This window comes from Oryzias latipes, chromosome 10 (assembly GCF_053564925.1).
Source record: "Oryzias latipes strain Hd-rR chromosome 10, Olatipes_Hd-rR_3.1".
NCBI classification, from domain to species: domain Eukaryota; kingdom Metazoa; phylum Chordata; class Actinopteri; order Beloniformes; family Adrianichthyidae; genus Oryzias; species Oryzias latipes.
Window position 1 is genome coordinate 5961987 of NC_136246.1, and position 21107 is coordinate 5983093.

At 48.8% G+C, this 21107-nt stretch overlaps 3 protein-coding genes across 4 annotated transcripts; 2 read left to right on the forward strand and 1 right to left on the reverse strand.

The window, feature by feature from the left end:
* Positions 1-1073: 1073 nt before the first annotated feature.
* On the forward strand, positions 1074-11320 carry rest (RE1-silencing transcription factor). Its single transcript, XM_004086486.5, has 6 exons — positions 1074-1460; positions 5722-5976; positions 6277-6792; positions 6876-7036; positions 7169-7252; positions 8993-11320. The coding sequence occupies exons 2-6, from the start codon at positions 5741-5743 to the stop codon at positions 10609-10611; spliced, it is 2616 nt and encodes an 871-aa protein (XP_004086534.1). The 5' UTR covers positions 1074-1460; positions 5722-5740; the 3' UTR covers positions 10612-11320.
* Positions 11316-16628, reverse strand: noa1 (nitric oxide associated 1). Its single transcript, XM_023959517.2, has 9 exons — positions 16444-16628; positions 14881-15846; positions 14626-14790; positions 14451-14555; positions 14259-14350; positions 12865-12996; positions 12624-12740; positions 12433-12550; positions 11316-11709 (listed from the first exon to the last, which is right to left on the reverse strand). Exons 1-9 carry the CDS (start codon positions 16616-16618, stop codon positions 11477-11479), a joined length of 2103 nt encoding a protein of 700 aa, XP_023815285.1. The 5' UTR covers positions 16619-16628; the 3' UTR covers positions 11316-11476.
* A 127-nt stretch (positions 16629-16755) lies between these two features.
* nipsnap3a (nipsnap homolog 3A (C. elegans)) lies at positions 16756-19514 on the forward strand. 2 transcript variants are annotated; one of them, XM_004086487.3, is made up of 7 exons: positions 16756-17101; positions 17277-17404; positions 18261-18468; positions 18546-18707; positions 18780-18929; positions 19051-19137; positions 19231-19514. In XM_004086487.3, the coding sequence occupies exons 2-7, from the start codon at positions 17336-17338 to the stop codon at positions 19305-19307; spliced, it is 753 nt and encodes a 250-aa protein (XP_004086535.1). In that variant the 5' UTR covers positions 16756-17101; positions 17277-17335; the 3' UTR covers positions 19308-19514. The 2 variants fall into 2 exon arrangements, with proteins under 2 accessions (XP_004086535.1, XP_078810013.1); XM_078953887.1 differs by having other exon boundaries at positions 16927-17097.
* Positions 19515-21107: the final 1593 nt, after the last annotated feature.

Here is a 21107-nt window from a genome sequence, read left to right on the forward strand (position 1 = left end):
ACTTCATTTGTGTTCCTCCTGAGGAGTGAACACAATCTCCTCTCAAAGTTTCTTCTTTCTTTCATATCCAACTTCACAAAACCAATCAATCTTAGCTGTGCACTCCAGGTAAAGGATCTGGATCAGGATCTGGATCTGCTGTACTCAAACAGTAGACCCAATGGGAACTCTCACGCACACCAATCCCTTAGCAAAAAGTAGTCTTTTTAAATGTACGAAAAGAAGAGGTGTAAAGATTAATCAACTAAAACAATGAATCAATCTATATTCCTACAATACAATCAGATCCATCAGTCTGAGGCAAGCTGTTAATCAAAATGACCTATTTCATTAAAAATCGTCTTAAAATGAAATAATAATATCAATTTTGGAAAATACCATTTAGATTGAGACACGGTAGGTTTATTTTACCATAACGTAAAAACAACCAAGTGCATCACAGCAAAAAACTGATCAGTCCATCATTCCAGTCCAATGTGTGGACAGACTTTGAATAAAGTCATGTGACCATCCAGTGTCTAGAATGTTCTAAGAATGTTCTCTTTGGATTCTTTGGATGTGGAAAAACATCAGTGGTGAACTTTAGGAAACTAACGTGAATGGATTTGACATTCATTCTAGTTTACTTGTTTGTTTGGACACATATTTCATTTCCACTTGATGATCTGGAAGAAATCCAAGAATCTGGAAAACTTCACTGTTCAGTGGCAGGAATTTCTGTCTGAGTCTCACTGCTGGAAGTTCTGGCTGGTTTTAAGTCAGAGACTAAAACCAAATCGAATCATTCAATGTGAACCAATATTACTTTTAAGTTTGCTTTTTATATTGTAAATCTAAAATGTTCTAATTTAGTCTGAAGAAGTATTCAGTTAGTAGGCTACACTTCCTACACTACACGTACTGAAGTATAGGTTACTTAATAAAATAAAATGTAAGTGTACTACTTTTTGCTAAGGGATCACAGAGCTCCATAAGATGCATTTTAGAAAAAGATACAGGTCAAATTCCCAAAATGCCATTATTTAGTGATTGCGCAATCATAGTGGTCAAATTGAAACAGGGATGTCATAACTGAGGACCGGAAGTTTGGTCCAGTTTTAGTTTAGACCAGCAGAACCTTTTCAGGAGATATCCGAGCTAGAGTGGGCCAAACGAGTCACCCACTCTAAAAAAGTCCTGCCAGGAAAGATGGATCACAACACAAGAACTGTGTGAGGCGCGTGGTCGCCATAATGCTCGCGATTGCGGGGTTTCTGCGTGATTTCGCAGTTCAACACAAGAAATAGCTGGGGAGAGAAAACACATCCTCGCGGGTCGACGCGCTGACGTCACTGTCGTGCGTGACTGTGTAGGAATGTGCGGAAACTTCTGAACACTTTTATCGTTCAGCACTTCGTCGAAGAGAAAAAGGACTTCGGAGCCTGGATAAAGTTCGGGACAGGTTCGAAAGTGAGCCCTTGGTGAGTTTGTGGGTCTGTTCGGGTCGGGGAGCGCGCGCCAGCAGGACTTTTTACGGCGCGAGGGGAGCTGCAAAGTTGCTGGCAGTTGGGAAAATGGAGGCGACGAGGCGGATTGGGAGGAGGCGCTGTCCGGGGTTAGCCGTGGTCCTGATCAGCACCATGGCTAACACTTCGTAGCCCCCAGCCGCGCCGCACCCACGAAAACACTTAAAACTTTCCGTACTCAAGTCTCAACGGTCCAAAACCGCCCCCCCCCCTACGAGGTCACATTCTGGTGTTTGATCCGAGTTGTACTCCTCCGCGGACTAAGTTGTGAAACCAGTGAAAGTGTGGGCAGCGTGATGTGCTCGCTGGGATCTGCGCTCGGCTGCGTCCTTTTTTTCCTCCGATGCCTTAACCAGAACATCTGGATCACTTTTAGTCGGGTCTTAGCCGATCCGTCGGGCGTAGTCTGTCTCTCAGCAAAGTTTTTGGGAAAAGTAGTTCCTGCTCCGCGGCAGCCTCAACTCTCTTTTCAATCCCCCTCACACACACTCGAGCAGACAAACTCCTCCACTTTCAGAACCAAGATAAAATGGACCACGATATGCATAGAACAGAACCTCCCAGAAAAACGGGCTGTTGTTTTTTTTAACTTGTTAGTCACTTTGTTGTCTTCTGTTCGCTGCTGCTGTGACGTCACATCAAGTGTGTGTGCGCATTTCCTCCTATATTCGTACGGACCATAGTCGTAAGATCATTTGGATGTTTGTGTTCGTCAAATCCACCTGTCAGAACTTTAAAGTGACTGAGTGTTATATTCGGTCTGCTGTGGATGTGAGGCGGCGAGTTTGAGGCCAAGAACCGAGTCATATGCGGCGGAATGTGGCAAGGGCCCGCTGAGATAGAAAGCCACGCATGTGTGTTTCCACTCTGAGGCGCTGTCGACCGAGCAGTGGTGCTGCTTCAAAATGGCCGCCGTCACATGGAAACGCTCCCCAACTGCTTATATTTTCAGTCAAACTGAAAAGTTTCTTTACTTTTTACCTTCTCAATATAAAGGGACAACGATGGACAGAAATGCCCTGCCCTTTTGTAAGGGAAAATAAAACAAACACACTCACTACTAAGCTGTAAATGGAGGCCATGTTTCTGTTTGAAAGAGTTTCAAAGACATTTCTGCCTCTTTGAGACTCCAGAGAACCACGGTGTGAGCCGTTTGCCCCGCTTCCCACCCAAAAAACAAAAACCCTGTGATGTTTTTTAGGAAATGGTTTCTGCAGAGCAGCAGGCTGTGGATGGACTGTTGGCACGGAGAAAGCCTGCCCCCACTTCCCATGATCCCTTTGTGTACTTTCTTCTGCTAGCTTTCAGTGCCTCACAACACCAACTTAAATTTAGCAGTGACTTAAGGAGCAGGAAAAAAATGCTGATTGACAAACTTGTAGTTGTGACATAGATGCCACTACAGCGGGCCACGCGCTCCCTGCTCCGCTCCATTCTGATCATCCACTGTCAGACAAATACATCCATGAACGTCTTTGTTTCCCTGGTCTGAGCTGACATCTGGATCTAAAGAGGATAGCTCCAACTAATTCTTTTGCGCCATTAATGTTAGCTTGAGGGTGTGAGGTAGAGGGCTGCATTCGGATTGGTTCCCGCCGGGTCCCGCGGGAACCAACGCGGGATTGGGCGGTTTGAATTGTGCTGCGGGCGGGAGCGGGCGGCAAAAAAACCCCAGCGGGATCAGTGTTGCCATGAATATCTCATGAATATATAATAACGGACCACGTTAGGCTGTGTGGCTGTTGGAGTCTTATGTACTGAAGCTCCGTGAACGCACCAGGTAGAGACGCCTAATGGCCTCTGTTATCTAACCTGTTGTTGGGGGCGTGCAACGCCCAGCCTCTTAGAAATTGTGTTCTTTAAAGCCTGATACCGCGGTCACATATGGGCGGAGCTACCAGCTAAAGTTATGGTCTGATCGCTGCATGGAGCGATGACACGATAGTCGGGGCGCTCCAGCGCAGCACAAGGATGAAAGAGCTGTGACTCTATCTGGCAACACTGCGCGGGATAAGGAAGGACCGGTTGCCTGGCAGGGACATGGTGTCGATTGATGAAGCAGAAAAGAACCTCAAACGAGGTTAATCGTTAGACATGCATGGTGTTCAGATCTGCCTGCCGATGCCCCACTGAGGCGCAAAACAGGAAAAACTGGAAAAGGCTGAAGCTAAAAAAAAAAGTATTTTTCCATCAGGAAAATTAATTCATAGATTTTCAGCTCTGTTGAACTATTACAATGGTTTTTTTTCCTCCATAAATTCAAATGACTTTGACCTGCATCTTTACCAGCTGGTTCAGCGCGCTTCAGGCCGTCTGTCGGCGCGCGTACACACACACACACACGGGAGGATCATTTTTAACCGAAGGCAGAACCTCCTCCAAAACCATCAGAACCAGAAAAGCTAAACATCACTCTATCTCAGGGGTCGGGAACCTATGGTTCGCGAGCCATATATGGCTCTTTTGATGGTCACATGTGGCTCGCAGACACATCTTTAATTATACTTTTTTTTTTTCATTAGAACAGTCCATGTCTGGCGCGATGGAATGCCAGAGGCGCGCAGTAGTAGCGGTGCTTGGAGAACAAAATCTACGCCAGCACTATCAGTTACTATTATCTATTATTTCACAGAGTTTGTACCAGCCGGAAACCTGTGAATTGCCGTGCCTAAAACTGCGCGCTCCCGTCTCTGAGGAAGAGCGCACAGTTGCGGGGACGGGATGTTAGAGGAAGAAAGCAGAGGGTGGGGGGGCACGGCCAGTATGAAGCAGAAACTCACCACGTATCAACCAGACTAGACCATCAGCAGAACTACCATGAGAAATACTCATCATTTATTAGCAACAGCATAACAATGTTATTAAAAAGAATCCACAGACTTATTGTACTTTAAAAATGTTGAAATTACATCAAATGCACACATTCATTTGTATATTTAGTTTTAAACATATCGTTGCTTACTGACTTGGACTGGGTGGTTGGGCCGCGTTAAAATTTCTGGAGTTCATTAAACGCATCAAGCAGAGATCTGATTGGCTCTCAGTTCTGTCGCTCAGGCGGTTGTTAGGTAGTTTGGACCAATGGGGTTCAGCTATGGGCCGAATAAGGGAAATGGGAGGGCTGACTGAACAGTGAGCGAATATAAAGTTGGGAGAAGTGCTCTCGTCTCGGCGGGAGAGATTCAGGAGTTGCTAAATTAATTGTACGGCGTTCGTTGCGGTCTACAGTAACCAGAATGAAGAACCTTAAGAGAGGTTAAGTCTCAGTGTGGGAAAGGGACACTACATTATTGTATGGCTCTTTTGAAATTACATTTAAAAATATGTGGCGTTTATGGCTCTCTTGGCCAAAAAGGTTCCCGACCCCTGCTCTATCTGAACCTCCCTGAGCCGAGGAGCACCCACTTTCCCCTATGGCAAAAGCATCTGGGAACGTGTGACCTTCAGTGAACAACAGGATTAGTGAAAATATATTTAATAATTAAGTTACACATTACACAAAAGAGGAATGCATGAAAAGATGAGGCTGGAGGAGGGCCATGAATCTCTTTAATAATATCAATACAAATATGTGTTTTATTTCCTGCGGGACGGGAGACGATACAAAATCAATGCATCTCTATTACTGTGCGGGAATAAATTCTCAGAGTTTTGCGGGTGCGGGCGGGAGTGTAACGCATACGTTGCGGGAGCGGGCGGGATTGGTCAGAAATTCGGCGGGCGGGAGCGGGATGAAGAAAATAGTCCCGCGCAGGGCTCTAGTGTGAGGGGCTGTAAGCTAGTGGGAAAGAGTGTAAACAGACGGATGAAGGGAAGTACGGGCAGACTTTCTCCATAGCAACAAGCCACAACTCAGAGGTGATTTTCTAATCAACTCCTGCTGTTCTGCAGAAACTATGTCTCTAGAAAATGACAAGGTTTTTTTTTTATTTAGGCTAAAAACTGCATAACCCTGATTTAAAAAAAAAGACCACTGAAAACACATAAGATGATCTGAGTGGGACTTGAATGCAGTGAAAGATTAACACTTGTTCTTAGTTTGTGCGTTTACTTCTTAACATGATTTCCATCTATTATTGTGCGTTCTTTGAACTCTAGTTGTATCACAGATATAAAACTCTGGAGCTCCATAATCCCTTCAGATGTTTCAGGGTCCCAGTGCGATTCACAAGTTTGAAATTTGACAGTAGGATTCAGAACACTGACGTCTCTGCAGATTGACGCCTGACCTGGACATGGCGGCCCTGTCGGTGGGGATGTTTCCTGTGGAGGCGTCCACGGTGGAGGACAGGCCGGGGCTGGGGAGCATGCCCAAGAACATGCTGCCCGCTCCGCAGCTGGTGATGCTGGCCAATGTGGCGGCGGAGTGCGGTGCAGGAGGAGATGACAGCGTGGCGGATGAAAAGGAGATGATGGAACTAAAGACTGTGGGATGCAGCTACTCTGACAGTGAGGATGAGAGCGTGATCAGGTGAGACGTTGCACGGATGTGGGCGGAGCAGTTGGTGGCACTGGTCGTCACTACCAAAATACTGAATCAACTGGGCATTATATATAAGTTAATGCATCCATATGTTATTGATCTGTTGTTTAAGTAGTGAAATAAACTAAACAAAACATATATAATTTCTTGCATTAAAAACAAACTAAAAAAATTTTTATACCTGGAAAAATGCAAAAAAAAATTTTTAGATAAACATCAGTTTAGTATCCATTAGTTAGTGCGATGGCTGTGGTTACATGCCTGTAACTCACCTGTGTCTCTGAACAGGTACAGCTACGACAACCAGAACCACCTAGACATTTGTGTCATTAACTACCCCGAGTCCCCACGTAACGAGGGTGTCGCCGGGGGCGACCTTGGAGCTGCGAGCCAGTCCCAGCCTCGCCCCTCCGCCAACACACCAAAAGAGGGCGCCGGTGACAAAGACACGCCCCCGAACGTTGACGGCCTGAACAAGAAGAAGCCGTTCTGCTGCAAACCGTGTCGCTTCCAGGCTCAGAACAAGCAGCAATTCGTGGAGCACCTGAGCTCGCACAGCATCAGCAAGATGTTGGTGGTCAACCAGGTAGAGGGGCGGAGCAAAATCACGGCCAAGGAGGCAGAGACGTCTGAGGCGACTCCTGCCAGGTCCAGTGAGGAGGCAGAGAATGGCGGAGAAGCGGCCTCAACAGGGAACGAGAAAAAAGGCTTATTCAAGTGTGAGCGGTGTGGCTACAACACCAACCGGTTAGACCATTACATGGCTCACCTGAAGCACCACAGCAAGGAGGGGGAGGACCACAGGTGAGAGGATGTCACAGGGTGAGGTCAGCAGACGGGGGAACAGCGGACCCCAGGCTGAATGCAGGTGTGCTGTGTGTCTACAGGGTGTTCAAGTGCACTCTGTGCACGTACACGACCGTCAGCCAGTACCACTGGAGGAAACACCTGAGGAACCACTTCCCCAGCAAGCTGCACACCTGCAGCCAGTGCTCCTACTTCTCCGACCGCAAGAGCAACTACATCCAGCATATCCGCACGCACACAGGCAGGAACGCCACCTGTCCCCCACCCATCTGTCACCCTGTTCATTCTGTCCCTCACCCCAGTGTTCTCCCCTGTCATTGGTCAGTGTCTGCAGGTGAGGAGCATGTGATGAGCTGTTTTTTCTGTCATGCAGGCGTCCGTCCATTCCAGTGTGTATACTGCGACTACTCCAGCTCACAGAAGACACACCTGACCCGACACATGAGGACTCACTCAGGTGTGTGATTGATCAGGAGTCTGCAGACGTCTGAAAGTGGTTGCTTGAGTGCGTGTTGCTGAGGGCGGTGTGGTTACTGACCTCCTGGCATACTGTCATCATCAAGCACCAATCAGGGTTTCTTCAAAGACAACAAACAGTCCTGCCATCAGTGCAAATATGTGGCTCTGATGCCCAGTGAAGCAGGGAGGGGAGGGGCAAGGCGTGAGCTGTTTACGCAGACATTGACAGTTTTCTGCTCAAATCTGGCGGTTTTTCGCCCAATCTGGCAACACTACAGACAGACAGACACTTGCACACACTCCGCAAGTAAATTCACACTCTTCACTGTATGTATTAAAGAAAAACTTCAACCAAAGTATCGAGAGTATCGCTCTCATCACACTAGTTACATTACTTGGTATTGATACTCAGATTGACCCGCCCACCACTACTTGGTACTGCAGTGCAGCTGTCATTGTCACAGAGCTCCAGTGGATTCTCCATGAACATCTGCCAGCAGGAGCGTTGACCAACCAATCGTGCGTGTCAGACTACGTCAGATGACTAACATTGGCTAAACCCAGTCCTGCTGCAGCCCAGGCTCTGTCCTTTTTGTCGTTATCCTTATAAAACGGATGAGCAGTGTCATAAAGGATGGGGTGGTTCTGCGATCAGCCTCTCGTCATCCATGGTGTTAACTGACGGATATGACGCTCTACCACACACTTTGTGACCCTGTGTCACTGGAAAAGAACAGCGGAAAATAGGTCTTAGTTTGAAAAATGTACCGGATGCACTTTACACGTTACATTTGCCCCGGCGTCTGGCCAAAATTTGAAGCCAATGAAACGGATTTGGAGTGTCGGAGCAGACTGGGTGCTGAGTGCCTCTCGCTCTTTTCAAGTTACGTAAAGACTCCAGCAGAGGCACCGCAGGTGGACAGGATGCAATGTGAGCCCAAGATAATCCATACATGACACAATGAAAAGGGGTTCTTCACACACAAACACACACACACACACCTGCAGACAGATTCAGGGTCCACTCGGTCCCTCGTGCGTGGCAGTCAAGAGTTTGGCCTGTTTGTGTGTTGAGGGTGTGCAACAGTTGTGTTCCTTTGACTCACCTCAATCATCTCTCTCTCTGTCCTGAAGCTGTCCGCTGGGATTAACACGGTAACCTGACAAACTGCTTGTGGTGTTGTGTTAAGTTGTTGTGTTGCTGTGTGAGTGTCCCATCCGGCTGATCCTCCTGAACACACCAGTGTGAAAACTCTTGTGTGAACAGAACATCCTAACCTCCTAAATCCCGCTTCAGTCCCTCTGACAGAACCAAGGATGAGCAAAAACTGTTTAAATTTAACGCCAAATTAAGAGTTTTAGTTCTGAGAGCTTTTATTGTGAAAGATATGCACGGATCCATCCAGGAGCAGCAGAACCGTCAGAATATAAAAATTACCAGTAGAACATGCTGAGGCAGAATTAGTTTGAGAAATCCATCACTTCCAATTGGACTTCGGATCCTGTTTCAGGAAAACAAGGTGGATCCGATGTGACCATCAGTTGGGTCTGAAGGAATGAAACGGACCAGATCAAACCAGGACAATTTTGATAAGTACTAAGACAATAAATCAACAGCTCATTGAGGTATCAGAAATGGGCGTGAACACCTGAGTCTGACCCACCAGCTGGCTGCATGAACTCTCTGTGTCTGCCTGTCATCTCCACAGCTGAAGTCCTCTCTCCTTCCTGTTTACAGGTGAGCGTCCCTTCAAGTGCGAGAGTTGCCCCTACCTGGCAGCTAACCAGCACGAAGTGACCCGGCACGCCCGCCAGGTGCACAACGGCCCCAAACCGCTGTCCTGCCCCTACTGCGAGTACAAGACGGCTGACCGCAGCAACTTCAAGAAGCACGTGGAGCTTCACCTGAACCCTCGGCAGTTCCTCTGCCCGCTCTGCAAGTACGCCGCCTCCAAGAAGTGCAACCTACAGTACCACATCAAGTCCAGACACTCGGGCTGCAGCGTGGAGCTGGACGTCTCCAAAGTCAAACTGCGCATCAAGAAGCCCAGTACTGACGGTGCAGAGGAGAACTCTAAAGCAAGCAAGTCCGATGGTTCGTCCAGCTTTGAGGAGGACATGGAGGACGAGGACGACCACTCCAGCCCCATAAATCTGTCCATCAAGAAGAGCAGCAGGACCAACCCACCAGGAGGGACCGAAACTACCGACAAGTCTGCAAAGAAACCTAGACTCATGTCTGAGGAAGAGAAACCACAGAAAGTGAAAGAGCAGGAGAAAAAGATCTCAATGAGACAGAAGAAGGTTCCTGAGGGAGAGACTACGCCTGTGACAACAGACAACAAGGTGAAGAAACGAGTCAAGAAGGTGCAAGCAGTGAAAAAGACGGACCAGGACCAAGCAGAGGAACCCCCGCCTGAGAAACACAGAGCAGGGGAAGCCTGTCAACAGCAAATGTCACAAGAAGCACATGTTAAGGACCAAAAGGTCAGGCCTGACAAGGAGAAGGTACCTCAGAGAAGGGACAGCTCTAAACCCAGGAAGTGTGGATCCAGGAAGTCTGAGAAGAAACCAGATCATATCAAGGAAGCCACAGAGAAACCCACGACTCCTGCAAAAAAATCCAAACCAAAGGTGGTCAAGGTCAAACCCACCAAGAGAAGAGCAGCTGAAGCTCTGGATCTTTCCCAAAGGTCCTCCAAGACCAGACGTTTGAAAGCTCCTGCCGCTGAAAAGCTGCCGACCAAGTCTCCTCAACAGGCAGAGTCCAGCCCAACCGACAGATCCATTAGAACTCTGGCTGCCAAGACTAGAAAGTCCAGCAAGAAAGCTCCAACAGAGCGTCAGATAGCCGACCCAGTCCCATCCTCAGAGGCTCCAGAGACGTCCACTCAGCCCACAAGAGACAGTCCTGCAGGATCCTCCACTGAAGAATGCGCAGATTCTTGCAGCGCCACTCCAGGAGAACCAGCTGCCAGTCGGGCTGAAGACCAGCACCCTCCAACCTTTGTCAAACCCACGCTGCCTCCACTGCTTCCAGGCCAGCGCAGCAGACCTGCTGATGCTGAGGATGATGAGGGCATCCACAGCTGCCAGGAGGCAGGAAGTGACATCAGTGACAGCGCGTCAGAGGGAAGTGACGACTCTGGCCTCAACGGGGCTGGCGCCAGATTAGGCAAGATGACCAACGACCCTGAAACGCCCACAGAAGAGGTTCCAACGCCAGCAGAGCTCAAGAGCCACCTGTGCATCTTCTGTGACCGCACCTTCATGCAAGAGGGGGAGTACAGGCGCCACCTGAACCGCCACCTCGTCAATGTCTACTATATGGATGGGGCCGCCAGCACTCAGAAGTGAGAGGTTTCCACGGAAACGGATTGGCCGATCAACTGAAGACAATTCCCTTTGTTCAAATGATTTTCACCTTCGAGGCTTGCGGCTGCTTCACTGTAGTCTATGTATTAAGGCTCTTTAGTAGAAACTGAAGACGTCAATTCCAATTCACGATCAGGAATCAATTCTTCTGATCAAGAACCAGTTTTCAGCTCAGCTCATGAACTGATCCAGTCTGCTGCAGCCAAAAGACCAGAGGAGGACTTCTGGTTTCTCAGCATCAAATCAAGATCAGTTCAAGCAGAAACTCTCAGGTTTTAACCAGTCCTGCAGGTCTCACCACGCCTGCAACACTACATCACATCAGCTGTTGTTACCCTGGTAACCATGCCCTAAAAATTCATTTCATCCAGCAGTTTGTGGGTCTTTCACGTGTTTCCATGGGAACCGGATGCTGTTTGACCTTTAGTGCCTTTGACAATCAGCTGTGTGGTCTGAAGGTTGCAGCTGAACCTCTCCAGACTGTCAAGTGAACAAGTCTAGATTCTGGCCCCAATGTTTCAGGTGTGTAAATATTTCAGTGCAATACCCCCCTCCCCCCCAGGCTTGTTCGTGAAACTGCTTCATGGTTTTGATGAAGCGGAAAGACTTTTCTTCACTTCAAACTAACAGCTTTATTCTGCAGCTCTCCATCTCTGACTGCTTTCTCAATAAAGTTTGACAAATCCTTTCATTCCAGACGTCTTTAATCAGACTGACAGCAAAATGTACCAATAAATTCATCTACAAAATCTCATGAACTTAAAAACATTCCACTAATCAGAGCAGCTGCTGCTCACATTTGTCAGGTGTTGGAGGCGGAGCTACACCCTCCTGCAGGTGCCTGGGGTCACTTCTTTTTCTTCACCTGCAGCCGCTCAGCACCTGTGGCTGACAGTCCGCTGGTCAGAAGTCCCGAAACCTTTATGGTTTTGTAGGTGGGCGATTTTCGGATCCGTTCCCCCTTCAGATTCACAACATGAGGGAGCAGCGGTGGCGTCCGCAGACCGAGACCAGCGCCCGGCGGCCCGTGAACCCTGAGCTGCAGCTGCTGTCCCTCCACCGCCGTCACAGCCACCCAACCTGCACAGGTGACAACTATTAGCAGAACTCTGAACAAACTGGTGCAGATGACCTAGACCTGTTGATTCATAACCAAGGCATCTGAAGGACACCGTTATGGATCTGTCCGTCTGTCATGGGGCCCAAAAACATTTTTCAGAATCGACTACAGAAAGCAAAACACGCATTGAAGATCTCTGAAGGAAGTCAAACCAAGAGAAAAACCATCATTTTGAAAAGTTTGTTTTTCCATGAATTTCTCACGTGCCACTCTGCATATGTGGGTTTTCTGTGGGGTCTCCGGCTTCCTCCCACAGTCCATTCCTTGTCTACTCTTAAGTGTCTCTAGGTGAGCCTGTGTGATTGGTTGTGTGCATCCTGTCCAGGGCGTACCCTGCCTTTGCCCAAGAGCAGCCAGGACGGGCTCCGGCAGCCCTGTGACCCCAGAAGGGACACACCAGGTTGAGATGATGGAGTAATGTATCTTTCTGAGATTGTTCATGGTGCTAAATGCAACGCTAGCACTTTCACAATACTAGCATCTTTATGATTTAGAGCAAAAACAGTATTTTTAGCCTAAACAAGTTTTGGCTGCCAGTAGCGTGAAGCGACAGTGAGGGAGCATAAAAACGGATCCGGGGGTAGCACCTGTGCCTCATCCGACGCCGCTGGGTGCTTTCATAACTCTTATTTTTTGGAAAACCCTGGAAAACTCTTCACCAACAGGTTCTCTGACGTTCTCACCTGCTGAGGACAGTTTGACGTCCACGGCAGCTTCCAGGTAACCTCCACCCTCTACGGAGAAATCCTGATGAACGAGCGCTGGAAACGCTTTCATCCGCTCTGACCCCCCTGTTGGAACCTGAACGCAGCACATACAGAGAGGGCTTACAGCACCTGAAGGTGGCGCTGTGCGTTAAGCTAACATGACTCACCCCCAGCAGGACGTGTCCTGCATGTTTCTCATAAATGCTGTCAGCTTTATCTAGACTGGTGACGTGGACTGGAACCAAATTGGAAGCCATGATGGAAAACCAGCAGGACTTCTCCCCCTGCAGGAACAGGATCCATCAGTGAAGGGTTGACCAAAGATCAAAGGAATCCTGCTTCCTGGTTATTTGGGATCAGATGTGAAGATGTTTCTAACAGAGCAGAAAACATTCAAACATTTCTGACCTGCAGGAAGTCTATCCTGAACAAAGCTCCCACAAAAAGAGACATGCCGGGCTGCAACACGAAGGTCCTCGGGACCACGGCCCGAGTCGGAACCACCAGCTGGACTTCCTTCTCCTGCAGCAGCTGGAGGATCTGGGGTCGATTTCAGAGATCCGGTTTGGAACCAGAGGAAGAAGCAGAAGTTATTTACTACACAGTAGTCAAATGGTGATGGGGCGGGAAAAGACCAGTCAGTCCTATTGAGTCATGCCAATCCACCCCAACACCAGGTCCAATGAGATCCATAAGAAAAAAGTGGTACGGAAAATAAAACTATTACCATCTAAACTAAACCACAGATTTGTTGTTTTTTTTTTTTTGGTCATACATGGGAGTCATTTGCTCCCATTGAAACCAGCCCCCGGTGGTCATTTGGGGAACTGCAATATTCAGTGCTTGTTTTAAATCTGGACGGGAAGTGAGGGCTTGGTCTGAACCCCCAACTGAATATGCGAACTGGACCGAATGAGTGTGACATCACCCATGGAAAACATTATCTTTGAAATAGTGGAAATTATGACATCACAGCAGGAGAAACAAAACCCCCAAAAAAAGATGCCAAAATCTCTCATGGGGCTCAATTTTTCTCTCTCTCCAAAATCTACTAACAAACCCCAAACACGAATTTTGGGGATATCCAAAGGATGTTTTGACATTATTATGGGATGGCCACAAGATGAATGGCTTGGGAGCCATTTTACGTCCAAGTGTCATTTACTGCTGGCACATTTCCCCCCAGAATATTGTAAAAATGTAAAACATGAATCTCAAGCTGAACAAAATGATAAAACATACAGTATGACCATATTAGGCATGTGGGTGTGGTCACCAAAACACCTTGGTTGCTGAGGAAATTCTAAAACTTCCGTTTGCCAATTCTACGTTACACAGACCTGTTCTTCATCCCCAGGTGACCAACACATAAAGTGGTTGCTATGGAGATGAAACCAACAGAACAGTTGCCATTTAAAAAGTGTTTTTTCATGATTCTGTCACATGCAGCTCTGACCAGAGGAGAGGGGAAGACTGGGGGGCTTGAAGCAGGGGGAGGGCAGGGGAAAAAAGGGGGTTGGCGAGGGTCAGTACGAGGGTTAGGGCGGGTAGCGCCTGCACGCCATGCAACGCCACACGCTCTGTAGACGTCTATGGGATTTTGGCTTCGTGGAGCAAGCGGGTACTTCCTATATGGAACGTGTGGGGGAGGGGGCCATTCAATCCAGTTCTCATATGCAGTTCAACATATCAACATCATCTGACATTAAGCCCCGAACTAAAACTGTAAGTGGGTGTGGCTTCTTCCAGGTGAGTTCACATGTTCTTTGGGAATATGAGCTTTGACAAACTGAGAATCTCACATCGTGTTCTTTGATGATCCCCGGCGTGTCGTACAGCCAGTGGGCGTCCTTCAGCTCGTTGTAACTGAGCTCGTCATGTGACTGGTGCACAGCTGTCAGGGGGAGGAAGTTTAGATTTTTACATTTTTTTTAATTTATGGTCCACATTTGGAATCAGTGACATCACTCCTCATCTGTCCAATCACAGCTCACTTGTCTCTGCCGGCTCCTCGTCTTCTCCAAACGCCAAACTGTCTGGATCAAACTCAATCTCGTCTCTTTTGGGTCCATCGGATCGGAAAGTCCGCCCCACTCGACCTGAACAGGCAGACAGGTTTTCAGCGGGGACCCCCACACATCCCGTCCCTGCCACACCCAGACATCTTACCCACTAGGTACCCCTGCCGGCTCAAGTGCTGCAGCCTCTTCAGCTCGAGTGGGGTTAGCTCGTTCTCCATCTGCTGCTCCGCCTCCTTCAAGCGCTTCTGCCGCCTGAACATCCTGTACGGCGTTGGGTTGATGATGGGAAACTTCAGCAGGTTCAGAGTGGTCCCTGAACACACCACAGGAGGAGAAAGCAGCCACGTGATGACAGTGCTTAACAACTGGAATGTAAATGCACTTGAGCAGGGCGGGCTCTGACCGGGCCACGGGGAGATGGTGGCTTTGTGAATGACGTCTGAGGCTCTGGACTTGCAGTAGTCCGACTCCAGCAGCGTGTTGAAAAGAGTGGACTTCCCGGCGTTGGCACTGCCTACCAGGTACACGTCTCCTTTGTACTTCCAGGATCTCTGCAGGCTGGAGATCAGGGCCTCCACCCCATAGCCGGTCTTGGCGCTGATCAGGTGGATGTCCGTCACCTGACTCCCAAAGCCGGCTTGCTGGCAGTAACCGGAGAGCTGCCGCTTCAGTCTCTGGAGGTAGTTTGGCGAGTCACCTGGCAGCAGGTCGATCTTGTTGCCGAGCACGACGATGTGCTTGTTGGCGCCTACCAGGCCCGGCAGGTCGGGCACGATCGAGTCGGGCAGGTCCAGGAGGTCCACGATGAGCAGCACGAGAGCCCTGTGAGGCCGGATCTGCTGAACCACCTCCCGGTACTGCTCTCTGGTGAGCTGCAGGTTCAGCGCCTTATGGTGGTGGGTCAGCAGGTGGCAGCGTTGACAGATGGCTCCGCCCAGCTGGCCGTCCATCAGCAGCGCCTTGTATTTCTCGCTGGGCAGGTATCCAGGGACATCTGCAGCTGTGCAGTGCATCAAGGCGCCGCAGCCCGAGCAACAGGTGTCGCTGATGGGCTCCTCCACATCAGGGCTTCCAAAAACCTTGTGCCCACCTTTCCCTTCCACCCCTTTCTTCTTCTTCTTCTTCTTTTTGGAGTCTGCAGAGAGGATGCTCTCCTCCAGAGGGAAGTCCTTGTCCTGGAACTGGATGAGCGATTCTGGCCCCACGTTCTGCCGGGCCCCGCTCCTCAGCGCCTGCAGCTGCAGCTCCAAAGACCTGAGCTGCTTCTGAGGGGAGACTGCTCCTTCAGGAGTGGATTCTGTAGCAGTGGAGGAGACGCGGAGCTGACGGAGGAGCTCCTTCTCCTCTTGATGGGGGTCCTCCTCTGGACCTAAAGAGAGAACCCAAATACTTAGCTAATCAACATTTCTGATTGTTATGTTGTTGCTCCTTGTAGTGCATTTATAGTATATTCTGTATAATATCTTTAAATAAAAGCAGAAGTACCCGTCTCCATGTCAGACCTGTAGTCCCGCCTCCATGGGCGGGAACAGCTGAGAAATATAATTGAGAGAGGGATGCTTTTGGAACAGCAGGTCACCAGAGCGTTTGCTCTTCAATGCTGACCTGATCATGAACACGGAGAAACATTTCCCCCAAAACTACATGGATCTATTTCTCTGCCAGTGGATGCTTCAGAATGCAGCAGAGTGACCTGCCCACTGTATTTTCTACGTCACATAGGACATGATTTGAGTAAAGAAATACTCAGAAATGCAATTATTATACTCTTAATTTTCTTTGTCTGTGCAACACAAACCCTGTTGATGTTCAAGACTTCACTTGAATGAAGACATAAACTGCTGAATATTATTATTGTGGTTTATTTATGTATAGAATGTGTATATTTCAGGTAAAACCTCCCGTTTTAGAATCGATAGAGGCTGCAGCACCGCTGTTCACAGAATACTCTGCTGTCTCTGCTCACCTGAACAATCCACGAACACGAACTGCTCCTCCAGGTTCGGGTCCACGGTGCAGTCTCGGTCTCCGGTCCGGCTCAGTCTGCCCGCGAAGCCGCGACTGAGCCCGCGCGCCCCGACCGCCGAACAGACGCGCGCGCACAGCCGGCGGCGGACACACACCTGCAGCACCTTCAGCATGTCTGCCGGCGCGCGCTGCAGTACGACACCAGACTCACGAGGGCCTTGGAGCTCAGGAGCGCACGAGACTCACTACTGCCGCTAGTCCACTTCCGTGACGGATGTTACGTCACGAATGTTTATGTTCCGGGAATATGCTTGCGTTATTATTATGGTAAAATTAAGTTTCCAGATTTCTGCTTGACAGTGGAAACGTAAGAAACAACATTTAATGAGAACTCTCCGATTTTTTCTGGAAGGAATGTTTGTTATTAATTAAGCCTTTAAAGGATTTGACGTCACAGCGTAACAAGAAGAAGGCTTACTCTGTTGCAAATTCAGGATCGAGCGAGTCCTCTCTGACCTTTAGGGCTCCGATAGGAAGCTGAGCTGACCTCTATGGACCCATCAGGCTCATGAAGCGTGTGTCCTTTATTTGTGCCTCTAACGTGGAATCTGAAGGTTGTGGTGAATCGTACGCATCCCACCTGGTTTGTGAAGTAGGTAAGAAATTGTTTTTTTAACACAAGTACAAGAATTCCATGCTATAGAGATTGTCCAAGGAAAAGCATAGATTTGTGGCTATATTTGTTGTTTCACACATAATTTCTGGGTTGACCTTTACATTGTAAACAAACCGACAGCTGAGACCCCGTTTGCATTGATATTTTTCTCCCAGAGTGAGCGCTCTCGCCATCAGAGGATCTTTGCAGGTCGCGTTTCTTCAGTCCGACCAACATGTCGAAGCTGAGTGTGTTTCTGAGGTCCGCTGCGGTTCTTCTCAGACCTGCTGCCTCTACCTCACAGGTGAGTCCACCTGCACAGACCAAGACCTGTAAACCCAGAGGTGGACCTGCAGCTGCTGCAGACCGAACACACTGCTCTGACACCACAAGGAGTCCTCCTGCCCTGCAGGTCAACGCGCCAGTGACCCCATCTGCACACCCCACTTATTTCTCGTCCTCATCTCTAGTAGAGGGGAGAACCCACGTGACGGGGTTCTGTGGTTCGGTTCGGAACGTTTCTGTTGATCTTTGTCTGGATTAGAGTCAAACATTGACCGACAGCTTAGGGGCCCCGCAGGTTTCGTGGACCCTGAACTGGACAGGGCCTCCCGTGGACCCGTCTGCCTTCGTGGTGCGCGCCCAAACGTGAACGCTCGTGTCACGTAGCTCTCAGGTGCAGTTCAGTCAGATATCCAGAAGGGGGCGACAGTAACTCTTCATACTCCAGCTGTTTTCCTCAGAGCATCCTCTCCTGGGGGGTATTCCAGGAAGCATGTTCAAACTACCCTGACTTTAACCCTGAACTCTGGCTGAAATCCGCCTGAACGTGCTTACTCGGGGTATGTCTGAGCTTCTTCTTCCACTACACGGCATGCTGCTTCACCTCTCTGAAAACAAAGTAACCTTCAACTAAACCTGCTACAGACCAGGTTATGTTCAGAGCATGAGTTGCTATGGCAACTTGACATACCCTGAAACATACCTCTGTTTTTGGAACAGAAAGCTGAGGTTATCCGCTTCCTTAGCCTCAAAATTACCGTGGGAGCTAGCATAACCTGCTTTCTGGAATACCCCTCTGCTCTTGTTGCAATTTGTCTGGCTCCTCCCACTTGGCTGTTGCCAGGGTGATCACGTGACCTGTCTCCTCCTCTCTGCAGGCTCGTGCACGTCTCCACACTGGCCCCCAACAGGAGCACAAAACATTCTACGAGTTTCGCACCTACAGCATCCACCCCCATCAGAATGCTGCCTTCCTCAAGCTGACCAATGAGAAGATCCACCTGCGCACCGCACACTCTGAGCTGATTGGTTACTGGACCGTGGAGTACGGTGGTCTGAACCAAGTGTTCCATATCTGGAAGTATGGTGAGGACTTTCACTAATTAGCTTCAGGGTCAAGCTGTCAAGCGGTGAAGTTGTGATATTTACTCCCCCCCCCACAGACAGTTACTCTCAGCGGGCAGCTGTACGGGCCGCTCTGGCCCAGGACCCCACCTGGATTTCAGACTACATCTCTAAGGCTCTACCGATGCTGACCTCCCAGGACAATGAAGTCACCTACCTGGTACCATGGAGCCGCCTGCACAAGCCGCCAAAGGAGGGCGGTAAGCCCCACCCCCGTAGTCATACCTTGCAGTGACATCATCTGGTTCTGCTGACAGGTGAATGTGTTCCAGGGGTGTACGAGCTGGCGAGCTATCAGATGCGTCCTGGTGGTCCGGCGGTTTGGGGCAGCGCCTTCCAGGCAGCGATCTGCGCCCGTGATGCCCCGGGTTACGGCAAGCTGCTAGGAGCATTCCACAGCGAGTTTGGCGCCCTGAACCAGGGTACGGGGCAACACCTGACTGACACACAGTTCATAAGCATGCCTCCGGAAGTATTGAGTTCTGTAGAAGATGACGTCAGATGACGGCGATGATGATGGTGTTATTGGCCTGTCTTTGTTAGTTCACGCCCTTTGGTGGTACGAGAGCGCAGACCATCGAGCTGAAGTTCGACACAAAGCACACAACGATGCAAGAGTGGTCGCTGCCGGTGAGATTCCTCCCCTTCACCCGTCACGCCGCACTTCCTGCTTAAAGCGTTGTATGACTGCACCTACAGGCTGACTGCACATTTGTGTTGCAGTGAGGAACAGCGTCACCCACCTGGACACTCAGAGGAACCGCCTCATGCACCCCTGTCTCTTCTCGCCCATGAACTAACTTCCTGTGGTCTCTACGGTAACAAGTCTGCAACCAGCGGAATTTCCTGCACTAACCAATCACGGCTCAGCACCCAAGGCCCTGTCAGTAAGAATGAGAGCTGCATGATCTAAACCTGCTGGGGAGGCGGGGCTTCCCTTACAAAGTGCCGCTAAAAGACTGAATGTTTTGAAATATGAACAATAAAGTTTGACTTTTATTCTTTGACTTCAGGTGTGAAATAATGAAGTAGCACACATTCACCCCGACTGTAAAGCTTGAAAAGTTCTTTTGTGCGTGAAGAGTGATGTCATCCACTTCCTGGTTGGGTCCTGCAGTGGTGTTTCTGGCTTTTAGCAGAAAGCTCTTAGTGTACGGCTCTGGACTCAGCTGCATTGCAGGTTTGGTCCTGACCCGTTGGATAAGAGACTGCCCATCACTACCAGATGTTGTGAGTTTCCACCAGCACACGGGGGAACCTCTCACTTCGTGCCCGTCTCAAGTCCAGGTGAATCAAGAGTTTTGATCGGAAAAAGATCTACCATAAAACTGAAGCCAAACCACATCTGAACTATGGGAGCATTCAAAAAGGAATGACATGAAGCTAATCATTTTAGGCACCAAACTTTGTGGGATCCATGACCATCAGGGGAGGATCTGGCCAGCATTCACAAGTCATAAAGGTGGAATTGTCCAGGTTTGACCTCCTTAAATCCTAAATCTGCTGGAGCAGGAGGATCCTTTTTTTAATTTGAAAAGAACCTCATGTGCTGCTGTCAAATAAAATGAGTTGAATTGTTACGTATAAAAAATAAACATGTGATTCAACAATTATTAATATTTCAAAGCTACATATCATAAATGGATGGTTTAATGGCCACAAATACATAAAGTGCTGGATTTTTCTCAACAGTGAAGTGCAACCTTACGGTTCTTACTGGGTTGTGGTCCATACGAAACGGGCCCAAATGACTCTCTGCGTTAAAGCTTGCAGACCTCAGTTCCAGCTACAGCTAAGGTGATCAGCTGCACTGGGAGGAAAGTACCTGCTGTGCCTTTAGGATGTGGAAAAGCTGATAAGGAGAGTTGGTGGTGAAAGCATTGCCCTGCTCTCTGCTGCCCCCTCCTGTCTGTTTTATTTCCCCTGGTGCTGCTCTGATGGCTTTCTTCTCACCAACATTTGGAATTGGGGGCAGGAACTCCCACTCCCCTGCGGACCATCAACCTACTCCCCTTGCCATGTTTTAAGTAAAGGTTAATGCAGACGAAGTGTGAGTTCATTATGTTTTCTTTTTTAGTCTCATTGACTTTAATATATTCTGTCAGCTGGACATGAGGGATGGGCATTTTCATGGTGATGTGCTGTAATGTCTAAACATTCAGATCTGCAGGACCAGCAGAACGCTGAAGGTTACCACGTGCAGACACGAACTGTTAAGTCAGATGAGCTTTTGCTGCCGATCCACGGTGTTTCACTGAACCATGTAGACGGTTTTGGCCAAAGCGGGAAGAGCTTTGAGAATGTCATATCTGTTTCAAAGCCATGGAGACAAACAGTAAATCTGCAAACTGTCTCTACAGATGATGTCAAGATGTTCAAATCTCTAGTCGTCTTAAAATGCTTTGATCAGAGAAGCGGTCTCCTCAGAGGTACAGTGATGTGTTTAACCCTTGTGCTATCTTAGATGACTCCACCCTTACTTTGACGTGTTCTTCCTACCATGACAAAGGTGGATAAAGGTGGAAAGATTTCATGTAATCCATGGACACCAGTGAAGATCACAAATCATTGAAGAAAAAAGGTTCAGAGCACTGTCTAGT